This window comes from Rattus rattus, chromosome 16 (genome assembly GCF_011064425.1).
Source record: "Rattus rattus isolate New Zealand chromosome 16, Rrattus_CSIRO_v1, whole genome shotgun sequence".
Lineage (NCBI taxonomy): Eukaryota > Metazoa > Chordata > Mammalia > Rodentia > Muridae > Rattus > Rattus rattus.
Genome location: NC_046169.1, coordinates 11,014,784 through 11,033,645, shown reverse-complemented (window position 1 = coordinate 11,033,645; position 18,862 = coordinate 11,014,784). Strand labels below are relative to the sequence as shown.

General features: G+C 49.9%; 1 protein-coding gene across 1 annotated transcript in view; it reads left to right on the top strand.

The window, feature by feature from the left end:
- Positions 1 to 18,862, top strand: part of Sdk1 (sidekick cell adhesion molecule 1) — a 429,935-nt gene that overhangs the window by 344,078 nt on the left and 66,995 nt on the right. The window contains 4 exon segments of the mRNA XM_032887198.1: positions 1,668 to 1,738; positions 12,779 to 12,914; positions 14,007 to 14,066; positions 15,114 to 15,215. Coding sequence (XP_032743089.1) covers positions 1,668 to 1,738; positions 12,779 to 12,914; positions 14,007 to 14,066; positions 15,114 to 15,215 — 369 coding nt within the window.

Below are 18,862 nucleotides of genomic sequence, written 5' to 3'. Positions count from 1 at the left end.
TGGAGCTTTTGAGGCCCCTATCTCATCATCTTCCTTGTCTGAGACTTGCAATTTCCCTTTGTGGGTGGATTTGCATTGTGTTTGTGGCCCTTTGTCTCCCTCTGTCAGGTGGAGATTGACTGGCAAGACCAACTCTACCACTGCTGGAAGAGGGAGGGGCCTCTGATGACACTAAGTAGCTTTTTCTTTTTAACTGTGTTAGGGATGGGACCCAAGGCCTTGCAGGTGTTCACCCCACCCCCACCCCCAGCCCCTCACTGGGGGATTCTAGGCAGGGGCTCTCCCACTGAGCCACACCCCAGCCCCTCACTGCCCCTCACTGAGCCTCACCCCAGCCCCTCACTGGGGGATTCTAGGCAGGGGCTCTACCACTGAGCCACACCCCAGCCCCTCACTGGGGGATTCTAGACAGGGGCTCTACCACTGAGCCACGCCCCCAGCTCCTCACTGGGGGATTCTAGGCAGCTGCTCTACCACTGAGCCATGGCCCCAGTCCCTCACTGTGAGATTCTAGGCACTTATTCTGTAACTGAGCCATGCCCCTAGCCATTGTTGGTTTTGTTTTTATCTTTGTTTTGTTTGACATAGGGCTTCAGTTTTGACACACACTGGTCTTGAGTTTACTGTCCCTCTGCCTGTGCCTCCCAAGTCCCTAGGATCTCAGGATGGTGGTCCCTGATCCCCATTTTGTTTGTTGGTTGATCGGTTGGGTTTTTGAGACAGGTTTTTCAAGGACTGTGTAATAGTCCTGCTATCCTGAAATTCATTTTATAGACTAAGCTTGAACTCACAGAGATCCACCTGCCTCTGCTTCCTGAGTGCTAAGATTAAAGGTGTGCACTACCACTGCCTGATCCACATTTCTTATTAGCCTGATATTTATCAACTGCCCAGGGTTCTTGGGATAGATTAAGGTCCACATTGGCCACAGACCAGTAAGAGGTCTAGAGCAGCGGTTCTCAACCTTCCTAATACTACAACCCTTTGGTAGAGTTCCTCATGTCGTGGTGACCCCCAACCATAACATTATTTTCATTGCTATTTCATAACTGTAATTTTGCTACTGGTGTGAATCCTAATGTGAATATCTGTGTTTTCTGATGGTCTTAGGCAGCCCCTGTAAAGAGTCATTAAACCCCCACAGGTTGAGAACCACTGGCCTAGAGGGTGACACTGGTGTCCACCTGTATGGCTAAGTGTGGATGGTCTGGAGGACTCAGAGGAGAATCAGCCAGGGACAAATCTGAGATGTGAAGTAGACAGAGCCTGGTACACATGTGGGGTGAAGGAACGTGCCCAACCCTGCCTATCTCCATAAGCACTTATTGAACTGGCTCTTGTGGGCAGGCACTTGGGCACAGCAGAGGAGACATAGAAGGTCAGCTTGGTAGATAAGCCAGGACTATGTGATCTAGAGAGGGCAGAAAGGAAGCATAAGAGGGGTCTTGGACAGGAGCCCCCAGAGTACTGTGGGTGTCTTGAGGGGCTCATGGGGGATCCCACCTCATCTAAATGCCCCAGCACGGTGAAGGGAGTAGAGCCATGTGGGAGCTACATTAGGCCGACAAATGACAGCCAAAGAGAGGAAGACCACTCCCACACCGAAGGGCATCTGAAGCCCTCCATAGCCATTCTAACCCTGCTTTCTTCTGTCTGCTGCCCTGTAGTTCCAGGAGAGCCACCAGGATCTGTCTCAGCCACACCGCACACCACGTCCTCAGTTCTGATCCAGTGGCAGGTAAGAGCCAGGGGCACTCAGTTATTTCTGAAGCATGCTTTGGCTTCCGGTTCAACCAAGACAACCGTAGAGTCCACACACAAGCCACACATATGCCACTATGTAACTGCCTATCTGAGTTAGACAGAACCCCCAACTGAGGAATGACTGCAAGAGAGGGCTGGCTGGCCCAGGGTTGGGGCTCCCCAAGGTCTAGCACTGAAGAAATAAGTATTCAGATCTCTAGGGCTACAGGCTGCCCTCTGACCAATGGGCTTGCAGAGCACAGGGATGGGAGGAGGGGAGAGGCAGAGCTGCTGGCCAGTGAGGGAGACTCCAGATGCCAGAACCTAGGGCTGTCCTGCTAAAGTGCGAAAGACCCTGAGGGTCTGAGGGAGAACTGATACTGTGGGCCATGCACAGAGAGCTATAGGAAGGCTTGGTTAGCCCAAGGTTGGTCACGGTGTGCTGGGGATAAAGAGGGTGGACCAAGTGGATGTGAGCGTCTTCCTTAAGGATGATAGTGGTGTCAGGGGAAATGGCAGGTCTGAAGACACCTCAATGACACTGTGCTGAGCGGGTCAGACTTTCAGTACCGTTACAATAACCTGAGGTGGGAAAACAACACAGAAAAGGGAAGTCTTATGGGAGTGTCTCCGTTTCCATGAATTATAGGTCATCCTAGAAACTTGTTCTAAAAATTATTTACATGACCCAGTGAAGAGGGAACCTGCTGGGTGGCAGAGGATCATCTCTGAGGGCTTCAGGCCCAGGCTAGGATACCAGTAAAGGCCTGGGAAATGAATGAACAGGACCCTCTGGGCAGGATGGCCTAAGAACTATGTGGCCATACCTCAAGCATGATAGACAATTCAGAGCAGAGCCCTAGGAGTACTAGAGCCTGGAGCCTGCACTGAGAAGAGTAAGAGAAATAGGGCCAGGCCATGCGTCTGGACCACCCAACTTGTATGATAGCCAGTGGCTCCTGTGGGTCCTGGTCATCCAGTGCACCATGTTGTCTTTTGGTACCTAAGTGTTAGGTTGTATCTCACATTATCTACTTTCTTCCTAGCTGAAACAAAGTATCTAATAAGAACCAAGTTAAGCAAGGGGAAGAAGGGGTGGATGGGAAAGGAGTAGCAGCAAGAGCAGGAGGCAGCTAGTCACATTGTATCCACAGTCAAGAAGCAGAGGCAGATGGATGGCGTGCTCAGATCCCTGTCTCCCTGATCCAGCACACAGATACTACTCACCATTAGGGACCGAATTCCTGCCTCGGATAACCTAAGCTCGAAACTTCTTCACAGACATGCCCAGAGCTGTCTCCTCTGTGATCCCAGATCCTGTCAGGTTGACAGCCAGTAGTAACTCTCAGAGGTTATGACACCTCCACTGAGGCACAAAAGCAGGTTCAACCTAATGGAATCCAATGCTGTCGCCTTCAGGAGCAGAGAGCAGGACTCTAGCAGCAAAGGTCCCTACTGGGACTATTACAGCTCTCCTCACTGACTGTCACTACTCAGTGACAGGTGCCTTCCAAAGCAACAAAAATATATTTCCAAATGTTTCCTGGTGACACTGCCAGCTCACTCCTGTGCCCCCAGCCTTCTGTGGGTTCACCAGAACATGGGGAACAGGACAGGAGAAAAGAGAATCAGTCAGGGTCTGCCCCAATATATCTAGGAGCCAAATAGCAGATGGCCTTGACCTCAGCCTGCTAGGGGTCACTGTGACCCTACTGAGGCCTCTCTGGACAGCAGGTGCCCTGGATGCTCATCTCTGACCTTCCACATCCTTACTCCCTATAGGCCTGCTGCCACCCTGACTGGGCATCAGGGGCTGTGATGGGAGGCCAGAAACATTCCAAACAGAAGTTCAAAGTCCTGGGTGCTGCGGTGCCTCTCACCCTCCACAAACATGCATACCAGGAGAAGGGGAGAAAGGCCTCTTCTGTTTGTTGTTGTTGTTTTGTTTTGTTTTGTTTTCGGTCAATTGCTGCTGGGATGGGAATACAGCTCACACTGGCACCTGCACAGCAACCCAAGGAGGTCCCTTACTCTTTTAGGGATCTTGAGTCAAATGAAACCAGCGCCTTGGCAAAAGTGTAGATAATTTCAGGACCAGCCAGTGAGACGCAGAATTGGAATCTATTAAAAGGAGAAAGAAAGGCACCATGCAAAGAGCAAGACACACCTCAGAGCGAGCACAGCTTCCCAGAGAGGAGTCCTGGTTCAGTCTTCACAGTGACTATATTTTGGGAGATTCTGGAATTCTGTTGCTTAGAGAATTTCTAAGAGGCCATCTCTTCCCCAACCTTAGTTCCCCCTCTTTGATAACTGAGATCTAAGAGGACTCCAGAGATGCCTTGGGTCAGGCTGAAATCAAATAGAGTGAAACAGAGCCACTAAGACTGTGCGAGGGAGTTAGACTTGGTTGAGGTTTTTTCTTGTTGTTTTGTTTTGTTTAGGGGTGTTTTGTTTTTATTTGTGTATTCACTGTCAGTGGGGTTTCTAGTGAGATTCCTGGAATACTGCAGGTTACATCTGAGAGGAGATGTCTTAGGCAAATTAGGAGATTTGCCTTAGGCAAATGTTCCTTGGGTCTGAATTGATTCTCTGCCAGTGAAAGGCTTCAACCAGACTCTGGGGTGAAAAGCTCGTTTTCTTCTCATGCCCATAATTCTCTGTGCCTTTCTGACTGCTTCCACTCCTACTGTGCCAGATTCTACTAGAAAATTAGCTTTTTATTTGTAGCTGTGGCAGCTGGCCTGACAACAGTGAGATGTGCATCTTTTCCAGAGAGGCAGAGAGAGCTCCGGGCAGGGTGCATCTTCTCCTCTGAATGAAGTTGCTGTGGCTATAAGCTGCTGCCAGTCCCAGGCCACAGCAGCCCAGGTGTCAAGCCTCCGCCATGACCGCTGGACAGCTCCGTGAAGTGGCACAGAGCTGTACCAAAGGAACTTGGCATATGTGCTCATCAGCTGTGCCCTCCAGTGTCCAATAGAACAAACAGATTTCAAAAAGCCCAGAACAAGAGGTGGTCAGTCCGATGTACTGTAGAAGTAAATGCCTGTCAACCAGCAGGCAATTCAAACACAATTAAAATTATGAGTAATTTAGGAAATTGGAGACTGGAACGAAGAAAGAGAAGCTGGGTTTAAATATAGATTCTCGTTTCCCATGAAGCATCTCACCTGTAACCTTTTGGTTTTTTAGCAATTTGATTTTTTTTTAAAATACAAACATGGGCTGTAATTTGAAGGCTGTGGGGCCTGTGTCAATGCCTTCCCTGCTGCGAGCTGTTGGGCTTCAGGTTTCGTAGGGAACCGATCAAACTTTGCCGTTAGTAGCGTCTAACTCTACTCACGTCCAAGGATGTGAATGTGTGTCCCAGGTGGGGGTGGTGTCAGATTTGCAGTGAGCACTGCTTGTCCCAGGACAGGAGGCTTTCAAACCGATGACAGCATTAACCGTTCCCATGAGCCATTCTGTGCACCAATCCCACATAACGACCCCAAAGCCACCCTGATACCTCAAGGGGGTTGTTTGGTTATTCCTCGCTGTGGCAAAACACCTGAGAAGAAGCTGAGATAATGGAGGGAAGGCTTGTTCCGACTCACAGCTCTAGGGTGCAGTGAGCCATGGTGGGGATGGCATGACAGCAGGATCATGGACACCTGCTTGCACTGCACGCACTGTGAGGAAACAGAAACGAATGCTGGTCCTCTTTATAGTGAGGACAGCAGCCTTGGGGCAGTTCAACCCACCTCAGCACACTCTAGAAACTTCCTCACAGACATGGCCTGATGCTTATTGGCAAAGGTCTTTTGTGATCACGATGGTGGCCAAGACAAAGGCTATGGGGCTTCAGGCATGTGCCGCTGAGATCCCAGGTTTGATTTCCTTTTCTCTCCCCCTGCATTCCCATGCACAGAAACATGAGAAATCAAGGGAGAGAGGCTTCTAGCTGTGCCTGAGGGATAAAACACACTTGACAAGGTGGCTAGACCTTCTCCAGGGGGACAAGGTAGAGAGAAGGCCCAGCCTAGACAAAGACTCAACTGGAAAGTTTCTGGCTGTCATGATGCGAATGTTATGTTACCCCAAAGTCTAATGGGTTGAATGTCTGGTTCAGAACACAAGTTGCCAGCTTTGGGGCTTCTGGGAGATGGTTGGATGAGTGATCTGACTAATCTGTTGATGGGCCCAGAACTCAAAGACACTGTTGGGATATGGTAGAGCTCTTGAAAGAAGGGGTCTGGGTATAAGAAGTGGTTAACTAGGAGCATGCCATGTGTGTGTGTGTGTATGTGTGTGTGTGTGCATGTGTGTGTGCATGTACATGTATGTGTGCATGCGTGTGTGCATATGCATGTGTGTGCATGTGTGCATGTGTGCATGTGTGTGTACATGTGTGTGTGTGCATGTGTGTGTACATGTGTGTGTGCATGTACATGTATGTGTGCCTGTGTGTGTGCATGTGATGTGTGCATGTGTGTGTGCGTGTGTACATGTGCGTATGCATGCATACATACACATACACATGCATGTGCACACTCAAAAGTGTCTGCTTGTGTATGCCTGTGCATGCCTGTGCACACTGAGAGGCCAGAGGTGGGCATTGGGTGCCTTCTTCTATTGCTCTTAAGGGCACTCATTTATTTAGAGACAGAGTCCCTGGCTGAACTTGGAGCTTGCAGCTGTAGTAGCTAGCGGCCAACCCCATTGATTTCCTGACTGTCCTCCCTGCCCGAGTGCTGGGGTTACAGGTGCATATGGTCACTCCTGGATTTTACATCAGTGCCAGAGATCCGAACTCGGGCCCTTGTGATTCTACAGCAGTCATGATGCTATGGAGCATGCCCCAACCCGGGGCGGCCATTTGAAGGCTGCCCTGCCTCTTCCTATTGATCTCCCTCAGCTCCCTGTCCACTGTGAGGTGACCATGTGCTCCCCCCTGCCACATTCTGCTGCCTTCACCACAGGCCAAGTGACCCATGGCCCAAAACAACCCCTTCCTCCTTCCAAGTCGTTCTCACAGGTGTTCGTCACAGGGACAGACAGAGTCTGATGAACACTTTATGTGTTTAATGCTGTGTTTGAAATGAAGGCAATCTGGGTTCCTGTGAGTCTCTAAACACTTAGCCTGCACAGCTTTCTAAGATATGGAGGTCACAGGAATGTAAGCCTAGACTCAGGGACCTCAGAAGTCCTTCTGGATTCAGATTTATATCCTCATGCTCTCCTAAGATCCTGAATCCTAGGTCCCTGTTGTACCATGAGGAGAGCCTAGCTCTGTAGCCCAAACCCCACCTAAACAAAGAGTAAGCACTGAGTAGAAGCCAGCAGCAATGGGAGCCAGCCCAGCCCTGTCAGGCAGCTTTCTTAGTTACTTTTCTAACTGCTATAAGATATCTGGCGAGAGCAACTTAAGGGATCACTTCATGGTGAGTCCTTCGTGGTAGGGAAGCCTGGGTAGCAGGAGCCTGAAATAGCCTGTACCATTTCTAATACAGTCAGGAGGCAGAAGATAATGAATGCCTCTGCTCAGCCCTCTTTCTCCACTAATGCAATCCAGGCTCCCAGCCAGGGGATGTTGCCACCCACAGTGGGCAGGTCTTCTCACCTCAATTAACCTGATCAAGATACCCCCCACAGACACACCCAGAAGTCCATCTCCCTGGTAGTTCCAGACCCCTTCCAGTTGGCGGTTGAGATTAACTACCACAGAGGCTACTCCTTTCAACACGAGTACCCCTTCCTCTCAGTTCTGCCAACCCCTTCTGGGTTTTTCCCAGGGCATCATTCTCCTGTGCAGTGGGTGGTGACTCCCTGCATTTGAACAGGGACTTTGGAAAAGCCATCCTAGACTCTGAGTCTGCCACTGGGCTTTGGATAGGGGGTGGGCAGAAGAAGAAAGCATTAGAAAGGCTTCCTTGTCTCTCTGGGTTTCTGCCCATACAGATGGCCCGTCTAGGGTGGAATGACATGTTGATGGGGTCTCCCCACTCTCTAGCATGCTCAATTCGACTCTATGAGCATTGGCCGAGCGCCCGCAGTAACCAGGGTGTGTCTCAGTTGCTGTAGGGATGTGGAACTGAGCACAAGGTGACAGAGCCTTTCACCCTGGGACAGGTGCTGGACTAAACTTCAGGCTAAGGGCTTAGATCTGGTTCCAAACTCCTTCCAGAGAGGCTATAAGGCCTATCTTCAGTGTTGAAGCAGATGAGGAGGCCACAGTACCAGGATTTAAATCTAGAACCTGAATTGCTCATCCTTTTGGACCCATGAGTTCTGGAGAACTACCATGCAGGCACTTAGACTTCTAAGGCTGCCCGTCTGACTTTCACCATGATACCAAACCACAAGAACAAAAAGAAAACGAAACCCAATGCAGTGCTCTGTCCCTGAATCTCTGTAGACTCACCAGGCCCTGACTGAGTGATGTCCCTGCCTCACAGGAACTGCCCATGGGCAGGTCTGGACTGGCTGCAGCCTCTGGGGAATAGGCTGTCTGTGCTTATGTCAGTCACTATCCTGAACTGTAACAAAACATCTGAGAGAATTAATGTAGAAAGAAAAAAGGTTGTTCATTCCACTGAGCTAGGCAGGTGCCAATCCAAAGTTGAGGACTTGTTGGTTAGAGCCTCTGTTGAGAAATGCATAACGTTCCCCTCCTAGCTAGGAAGTAAAGAGGAAGATACTGGGGTCCCTCAGTCCCCTTCAAGGGCACAGCATCTCACTAGGCCCTGCCTCCTGTCCTAGTTAGCATTAACAGCCGGGAGCCACTGAAAAGAGTCTTAATTGGTTGTCTCTTTCACACCGGTCTGTGGGCACATCTGTGAGGGCTGCCTTGATTGGTAATTGGTGTAAGAGCAGTCAGCCTGTTCAGGCAGCTTCTTTTCCAGGGCAGGAGGTCTTGGGCTGTGTAAGAAAGCTGAGCTCAAGCTAGAAAGCAAGGCAACAGACAGCATTTCTCTTTCTGCTCCAAGTCCCTGCTAAAGTTCCTGCCCTGACTTCCGAGTGATGGGCTATGACCTGGAGGTCTAAACTAAAAGTATTCTTTCTCCCCCTCGAGTTGCTTTTGATCAGAGTCTTGTGTCACAGCAATGGGACAGGAACTGGGGGTGGATAGAGGCCTTGAGCACACACCCTGGGGGACACTAACCCGGACAGCAGACACTTGCTGGGAAGGCATACAAACCTGACTCTGGGGGCTTCCGAAGCCACCTAGCAAATGTGACCCCACCTAGTGCTGGTCATTATTGTCCCCTGAGTGAAGGGGCTTGACCTCCCTTTGCGTCCTCTGACATGACTAGAAGCATCTCCACCTTTCATGCTTCCTCTCGTCACATTGCACACTCAAAGGCTGGGGGTGCGGGATGGGCTGCCGACAGCTGCACAACCCCAGCAAGGGCATCCTGTTCGGTTGATATTTTGGGTGAATAGAATCCAGTCCTGACCACTCCCCCACCGTCCGTCCCTAGCCCGTGCATCTTCTGCCGTATTGGCCGGGCTCTAGCCATCCTCCCTCTGACAGGCAGGCTTTGAAGGTGACCCTTGAGGGGAGACTGCTGGGCTGGCACTTACAGGGCCCAGCATCAAGCTTTAGATGTGCCCACTCACCCTCCCTTCTTGCCGATTTCAGTCAGCCCAGATCCCAGAAACGGGAGCACATGCCATCTCATCTGCCTAGACAGAGTCCTGCCATCTGCACCTCCCCCAGCGTGAGTGAAGACAGTGCCAGAACCTTCTGCACGGCCACGTGGTGCTATCTGAGCCGCAAGAGCAGGCTCCTGCTGTAGCCATCAGAGTCACTGTACAGGGACACGAATCTCCCTGCTTCTTGGTCAGGGACCTAGGAAAGGAGGACAAAGCTGTCCCAGGGTTTTGGAAATCCCTGCTGCCCCTTGCTTGGCAAAGGAATTCTCATCCATGCATTGCCACAGACTGGGGCCTGGGAACACAAATGGCCATTCAGTGAACAAGTTCCCTGACTTAGGCTGTGGATCATTCTGGAATTCTACCATAGGGAGAACATCACAAGAGCTAGACACATTCTGGCCTGGGACCTGGAGGCTGCATTTTTCAGCCAGGCTGCCCACCCTAGGCAGAAGGTCACTGTCTATACCATGGGATGTGTCGTGGAGGACTCTTCTCTCCTTCAGAGGCAGCTAGCCTACAGCCAGTGAGAAACCCTGCTTCAAAAACAACAGGATAGGGGTTGGGGATTTAGCTCAGTGGTAGAGCACTTGCCTAGCAAGCACAAGGCCCTGGGTTCGGTCCCCAGCCCCAAAAAAAAAAAGAAAAGAAAAACAACAGGGTAGACTCCTGAAGAACAGCCAAGGTTGTCTCCTGTCTTCCATGTGTATACACACACATACAGCATCTACATGTATACGAACAGCACATGAGCATGTACACACATACATATGTGTATACATGTGTGTGCATGTGTGTAAATAAGCTTCAGTTACAATGCACTAGCATTGAGTTTAGGGAGATCAATTTTGACAATGGTGCTTCATAATCAAATCTTGCTGGGTATCTTATATTTTTGTTGCCTAAACCAGACTACCCTAAGAGGAGATAAACAGGAACCAAATAAACTCATCTGACACCCCAGTCCATGGACTGGGGTTCGTTGCTCTGACCTAGTTGTCTAGGGACTAAGGAAGGCAGGTATGGAGCCAGCAAGGTGCCCCCGGATGCTGCCAGCACTACTCAGAAAGGGTCAGAGGGGAAAGGAGGAGTCTTATGAACTGCCCAGCTACACTGAGATCCAGCTTCCCACTGTCTGGGACCAAAGCTGAGGCAGGGGCATTCCCCTCTGTGGTTTCATGGCATATGGTAGAAGTTCTGGGATATGTCACAACTCTGGCTGGTGTCAGGAGTCTGCTCACACTCTGACAGCAGGCATGGAGATCCTGCAAGCATCCCCGGCTGCACATCTCCACCCCCGTTGGCCATCGGTGCTGCACGCACATTTGAGGCACAGAGAGAAAGGTGGCTGGGAGCTGCTGGGCAGTCTGCACAGCATTCCTGGGGTCCCTAGTATGATTATAAATTCCATTTCCAGCAGCATCTTCAGCTCCACGCACATGCTGTGCTCCCAGCCCATAAGTGTATATTCGTGTTTGTCACTGACATGTCTTCCTGGCTTCCCAGACCTCTCAACTTGTGGTTTAGAGGGTAGAGCATTTGACCAAGGAGCAAGTACTACTTGCCCGGGGCCTGTGGAGGCCACTGTAGACCCTCTGGTCTTTGGGTCTGTGTCATAGAGACTTGACAGCAGGGTTTCCCTGAATGGCCATCACACATGCTTCACGGTCATCAATTGGTTCTGGAGGCTAGAAGTCCAAGGCCAGGTGGCAACAGGACACTGTTCCTCCAGGGAAGGCACACCCCTAACAGGTCCCAGTGTCTTGTGGTTGACGATGGCCATTTGTGCCCCTTAGCTTATAAACATGCCACTCGAGTCTCCCTCTCCATGTTTGCAGGGCATTCTTTCTATGTGTCCACAAGTCCAGATGTCCCCCTCCTATGGAGACACCAGCTATTGGATTAAGGACCTCCCCAAACCAATGTGACTTCCTGTTAGCTAATTCTATCCGGAAGGGGGGAAAAAGAGGCCTGAATAAGGGTGCTGTTTGAGGATGTTTCTCCAGTGCCCTTACTGTTTCTAGGCTCACTCAGTGCAGAGAAGCTCCCTCCTCATCTGTGCCCACACCTTGCTCTCCTGCCTCACCTCAAGGAGTTGAGCTGGACATAGGATAAGAACTCATGTCTTCTTGTATCAGCTAGGGTTCTCTAAAAGAACAGAACAAAAAAATGAATATTATTAGAGTGACTTATGGGCTGGGGTCTGGGTAGTCCCACAATGCCTGTCTCCTGATAAAAAAAAGGCCAAGTATCTGGGCGTTGTTCAGTCCACAAGGCTGGATGTCTCAGCAGCTCTAATCTGTTGGCTGGAGTCTCAGCGGATTCCTAGAGAACTGCTGGTCTTCAGTCTATGCCGGAATCCCAAAGAAGTCCATTCTATCGCCAGTGAAGGAGTGCCTCAGCAGCCGGATAGATGAACTTGCCAACAAGAGTGAGGGCAAGCAGGCAAAACGCAAAAGCATCTTACATGTCCTTTTATGTGGGGATGCCACCAGACGGTGAAGCCAAGGTATAGGATGAGTCTTCCTGTCTCAAAGGATGCAATCAATAAAACCCCTCATAGACACACCCAGGTGCTTGGATTTAAGTTGATTCCAGACATAGTCAAGTTGGCAATTAAGATTAGCAGCTCTCGTAGCACATACAAGGTCTGAGCAGGTCTCCACAGCTGTCTCTGAGCCTGGGATGGTCCATATTTTCCCTCGTGTGTGTGTGTGTGTGTGTGTGTGTGTGTGTGTGTGTGTGCGCCTCAGGTGTACCTTAGTAGATGTTTACAATGATTTTGGATACCAGGTCTCTCACTGGCCTGTAGCTCACCAAGTTGTCTAAACAAACCCCAGGGAATCCTCCAGTCTCCCTTCTCCCCAGTTCAGAACTATAAGCAGGTACCACCCTGCCCAGCTGTTTACCTTGGGGTTCAGGGAATTGAACTCAAGTATTAGTGCTTGCACGGTGAGCACTTTGCCAACTTACACATCTCACCAGCTCTCCTCCTTTGTTTTTAACAATCAAGGACTGTTAGCTTGGGGCCTGCATAATGGCTCAGCAGATAAAGGTGCTCGTAGCCAAGCCTGACAACCTATATTTGAACCCTAGCACCTATATGGTAGGAGGAAAAATATCAACTGGAAATTGTCCTTCGACATCCACATTCATGCCATGGCCCACATGTGTGCATACATGCACGCACAAATTCTTGTGTATACATATACACACAAAAAATAATCATCATAATAAAATAAATGGAAAAATGATTCGGAAAAAGAACCGTGGGCTCAAAATAGTGACTCTTCGTGGTGGGCTAATTATATCAGGGTAGAGGTTACCGACTTACGTATACTGATTCTGGAAACATCCCCAAATGGCTGAGTATACAATGTCTCTGCAAATGTCTTTGCAGCCTCCCCGGGATGAGAGCTTGAATGGCCTTCTGCAAGGCTACAGGATCTACTACCGGGAGCTGGAGTCCGAGACAGGCCTGAGCCCTGAGCCCAAGACACTCAAGAGCCCCTCTGCCTTACGTGCTGAACTCACGGGTGAGCAGTGCTCCTCTGTCCTGGGGGATGTTCACAAGTGAGCTTTGCATGTCTGTATGCTCCATAGAAGGCATGCTGGGAGGTGCTAGGAAGGAGTGAGGGGAAGGCCCAGTGAGGGAGCGGGCACAGGGTGTGCTGGGGATGAGGCTAGTGAGGTGCAGGTAAAGGTGGTAGACTCGGAAGCTGGATTGAAGGAGGTGCCAGCTTTCCAGGAGCACATTGTGTGGAGACTGGCCTAACATGAAGGCCACACCCATCTAATCCATCTGTGGGCACCTCCTGATCTCTGCTGGGCCTGCCCCCACCACCACAGCCATTCTTGACTCTGTTAAAAGTCAACTACCAAGGAGGCAGCTTAATACCCTGCCTTCCCATCCCATCTCCAGAAGGAGATTGTCTCTAAATTGTGTCATAGAAAATTCACAAGTTTCCCCCAGGGCTGGTGGCATTGCACCTCTAATCCCAGCACACAGGAGGCAGAGGCATGTGGATCTCTGTGATGAGGGACTGACAGGGTCAAGGAAAACTTGGGCAGCACTTCCTGAAGGTCACCTCCATCAGGCCAGGAAGATGTCTGATGTTGGCTCACCCAGCATGCAACAGGCTTCCTCTCTACCCCATCTTTTCCACCAGAGGCCCATGTTCCAGCTACACATAAACGTGTCCCTGGTGGACTCTCAGGTATACACACACACCTGGTCCCAGAACACAGACTAGAGTCCCACAGGTTGCAAGCATCAGGCAGTGGATAGACCTGTATCCCAAAAAGGCCTGGAGGAAAGGAAAAAAAAAAAACCTATCTGCATCTTCACTCGTGCCCACCCCCCAACTGTTGCCAATGCTCTTATAATTGTTTCCCTCTATCAGAGGGCCACCTCCCTACTACTACAAGACTGATGTGTCTTGATGTGTTAGGAAGAAGTATGGTAACTGCCAGCAGCTAGTGAGAAGCCCATAGTCTCTACAGTGCCCAGGAAACTGTGGGAGACATCACAGCATCCATCTATCTTGCAGCGTGCCTCATGTCTATCCCACACGTGGCTTGCAGGGATAATGTCCCTTCGCACTCACTACCTTCTTTACCCCTTGTAGCTCAAAGCAGCTTCAAGACCGTGAACAGCAGCTCCACATTAACGACCTATGAATTAACACGTAAGTGCACAGCCCCTCGGCCCCCTATGACTGCGTGCAGTGATTCATCGCTGCCCATCCATCTCTCAGAGGTCCAAGCAAAACCAGCCTGGATTCCTGGCTCTAATTGCTCGAGCTCCCCTTCTTGATGGCCATAGCTCAGCATGTCCACACATGGGGGAAACTTAGAGGCAGAGGCTGGTGGGGTTCCAGTAGTGCTGTCTAGCACCCCATCTGACTGGCATGGAAGAGAAAGTCAAACAGGGCAAAATATCTCCTATGACTCTCTTTGATCTCTCTCTCTCTCTCTCTCTCTCTCTCTCTCTCTCTCTCTCTCTCTCTCTCTCTCTCTCTCTCCCTCTCTCTCTCAATTATAGTGACATATATAGGCCAAAATTTACAATCTCAACCATATGTTTTCAATTTATGGATACTTCGCCTACATGTATGTCCGTGTGCCATGTGTGTCCCTGGTGCCCAAGGAGGCCTGAAGAGGGCATTGGGTCTCCTGGAATGGGAGTTACAGATCCTCTGGAGGAACCGCAAGCACTCCTAACTGCTGAGCCAGCCCCCATCTTAACCAGTGTAAAGGTGGTGGTCCACTTGCTTTCTCTCTGAACTGAAACTCTGTCTTTTGAATACTGACCCCAAGGGCTGGGACTGTAGCTCAGTTGGTAGAGGAATGCTTGCCTACCATGGAGGAGCCTGGGGTTCCATTCCCAGCATGGTATAAACCAGGTGTGGCGGTGCATGCCTGTAATCCCAGCACTTGGCAGGCAGAAACAGGAGGTCAGAAGTTTGTAAGTGCCTAAGCCTTCATCTGCTGGCTTTTTCTGGGAAAGCTGCAAGACAAAGTCAAGCGTCTCATGGGTACTTTGTTGCCCTTCACCTGGGCACAGCTGTGAGGACTAGTCTCATTTGATTGATAACCACGTCAAGAGACATGACCAAGGCATTTCCTAGTCTTCCAGAGAGCAGTCTACTCCTCTCCTGGCGTCCCCATTGCCTGGGGAAATCTAATAGAAGCTGGTCCATCTGTAGGCTGACCCTGTGTGTTTGACCCTGTAGATCTGAAGAAGTACCGGCGCTATGAAGTCATCATGACTGCCTATAACATCATCGGTGAGAGCCCAGCCAGTGTACCAGTGGAGGTCTTCGTTGGTGAGGCTGGTAAGCTCCAAGCCTGTCCCTCATCTCCCTGCAAGACAAGGGCTATAAGAATCAATTAGATAGCTTCAAGAAGCATAGACGCTCACTTCACAGTAAGAACACTCAAGAGGAATAATTTATTTTGGTACCCAGTTTCCATCCATTAAATGGGGAGGGGTGGAGCATCTTCCATCATGGAGGAAGTGAAAATGCTTGCCTACATCATGGACTTCCTCCTTCCTCCCTGGTGTTCTGTCAGGTAGCCCAGCCTGTGCTAGATGCATCCTAGATACCTCTCTCCCCTTGAGTTAATGCTGTCTGCCCTTGCACACAAACCCAAAGGCAGCTTTACTGACCTAAGAAATTATCAATCTCATCAAGTTGATGCTGTGTTTGTTAATTTTCTTGTTGCTATGACAAAAAAAAACTTGCCAGTATGTGTGTTTTCTTACTGCTGTACTGCTGTGATAGGAGTAACTTGAGAAAAGAAGGTTTGATTTGGCGCACAGTTTGAGGACCCAACTAATCTCAGTAGGGAAAGCAAGTAGTCACATTGTATCCACAGTCAAGGCAGGAGCCAGGCAGCTGGTCGCATTGTATCCACAGTCAGGAAGCAGAGAGAGATGGATGTCACGCTCAGCTCATTGTCTCCTTTCTATTCAATCCAGGACCCCAGCCTGTGGGACAGAATCACCCAAATTTCCTGTAGAGTTGACCATCATAGAGAGGAAGGATTTATTGTTCAACCATCACAAGGGACTTGTGGGCCTGCAAGAGAACTTGCCTGAGCCCCACTGTGTAGCCAGAGGAACATTTGTAGTATAATCCTCAGTAGTTTCTGATGAGGAAAAAAGGCAAGTTTAGACAAGACAGGTCACCTATCCAAATTTAGACAGTAGACAGATCCAACTGCTTCAAAGTCAGGTCTTCCCACTCTCCTCACCTCAAACCTGGACACCCGTGACTGTTAATCTTGATTGTCATCTTGACAACATCTAGACCCACCTAGGAGATATACCTCTGTCTGTTGAGGGATTATCTAGATTAGGTTAACTGAGGTGGGAAGATCCACCTTAAATGTGGGCGGCACCATTCCCTAGGCTGCAGTCCTAGACTGAAAAAAAAAAAAAAGGAAGAAAAAAGAGAGTGAGCTGAGCACCAGCATATTCTCTCTCTCTCTCTCTCTCTCTCTCTCTCTCTCTCTCTCTCTCTCTCTCCCTTCTCTCTCTCTCTCTCTCACCTCTCTCTCTACCTCTCTCTTTCTCTCTCTCTCTATCTCTCTCTTTCTCTCTCTCTTTCTCTGCTTCCTGACTGTGGTGGATACAATGTGACCATCATGCTCCTGCATTCCTTTGCTGCCATGATGGACTGTGTGCCCTCAGACTGTGTGCCCTCAGACTGTCCTCCTCTAAGTTGCTTTTGTCAGGGTATTTGTCACACCAGTAAGGGAAGAAACCGATATACCAGCTTCATGTGTGTGTGACTCAGTACGGCCCTCCTGAAGGAATCCATGTCTGACTCCCCTACCCCTCTCTTGTGACTGCAAAGACTTTATTACTGCCTATGCCTGCCCATACTACAGTGTCCCTAGAAGTGCTCACTGCTGTCTGTTAGTGTCACCTGCTCCCCAACCACTATGCCAGAGGCAGCTCTTCTGTGCCTCAAACAATATACATAAGTCCCGGGTTCCAACTCACTTCCCTTTGCTCCACATCTATCCTGGGGAGAATTCTCTGGAAGGAGGAAGTAGTGGGCCAACGCAGCATTCCTTCCAGTTAGTCATCGATGGTCTCTGTTCCTCATAGTCAAGCAGCAGTCAAGCTCAGGGTCCAGAGCAGTAGTAATGGTGCTGACTGCCAGCAGTCAAGCTGGACTCACTCTCGTGTGTTGTGGATGTGTTTATGCATGTGTGCATGCATATGTATGCATGCATGTGTGTGTATACATATGTATGTGCATACATGTGTGTTCGTACATGAGTGTAGGTGCACACCCATAACAACATCCATGTGGAGGTCAGACAACAGCTAGTCTCTTTCCATCATGTGGTTCTCTGGGGTTGAACTTAGGTCATCAGGCTTGGTAGCAAGCACCTTTACCTGCTGATCCATCTCACTTACCTATTCCTCTATTATAACCACCGTCCGAGCATTGCACACAAGTCAGCTTAAAGTGCTCAGAGGCTTTTATGGAAGCCAAGCTAGCTGTAGTTTAATAAGTGAACTTGTATGCCTGAGTGATGGCCTTGCCTTTTGCTGGCTGTGTGACCTCGAGGACAGTACTCAACCTCTCTGAGCTCTAGCCTTTGAGCATTGTGGCATGGTAAAGAAATCTGTGAACCACAGTGAGGAAACTCAGGTTTATATCCCAGCTAGGCTCCTGGCACATCTGCCCACAGAAAGAATCTGGAGATTGCCTGGCCTGGCATATGCCCTCTTTGTGTTTGCTTAGCATGCTCGAAACTCCCATGTGAGCTTCCGGAGGCATCTGGTCAGCTAGGGGATAGGGCTTGGAGAGTAGATGTTCTCTCTGGGTCCCCTCTTGATCAAATATGTAATGTTTACCTCTGTGAGCCTCAGGGAAAAGGTGGTTTGTAGATGCCTTTTCACGGAGGCCTGTGTCTGAACGCCAATGTTACAAGCTGGGAAGAAAAATAAGTCTGTCAACATCCAGGCCACAGGAGGCCTAACCCAGCTCCAAATAAGACTTGAATGGAAGAGTCTCATCCACGATACTTGCATGAGCTCAGTTCGGGATAAGATTTACCCTGGGGCAGGGGCATAGCTCAGGCAGCAGTCGCTTGGAATATCTAAGTCTCTAACATGTACCTCCAACAGCATGCGACTCATATTTATTTATCTGAGACAATGTTATGGAGCCCAGACTGGCCTGGCCTGAAACTCACTATGTACCGAGATCGGAGGACCTTGAACTCCATATCCTTCTGCCTCCATCTCCCAAGTGCTGGGATCATATGCATGTGCTACTGTGTCTGGGTCCCGCCATGCCTGGATGGAACCCAGGGCTCCCTGTGTGCTCAGCAAACACTCCACACCACTGAGGTCTGGAATTGGAGGGCGCTGTTTGGTAGAAAGTGAGCTTCCTCCAAATGGTCTAGAAGCTGTCTCCTACCCTGACCTTGATACCAACTCCCCACCAACAGGTTCTCTCCTCGTTATGAGTCTCAGCCATGGCTGAATTCTTCTTACGCATGGACCAGTCTGTGGCCGGTTTTCCTTGGCCTGTGCCAGCCGCCCGCGTTGCGCCATCACACATGGCTCATGCTTAGCAACTCTGGTCGTGCTCTTGGTTTCCAAAATTTCAAAGCTATTTTATGAACCTGACAATCACTTTGGCAAGCCCAGAAAAGGCAAATTCTGGGATTTTGATGGGAAGTGAATTAAATGACAAACTGATTTAGGGATTGCTGAGGCCTTCCTCCTGTTCCCATTTCCCGCTTCAGGAACTGGCTGGCGTCTGTTCACATCCTGTGGTAGGGTTGGCAGTGTTCTCCATGCAGACCGCTCAGACGGTCACTGCCAACAGGTTTTCCTGCAGTTTACTATGAAGAAGCTGTGGCGACATGTTCCTGCACCACTCATAGCTGCTCACAGCCCGAGGCAGAGGCTCACATCCCTGCTGACGCGCTGTCAATCTTAGTTCAGCGA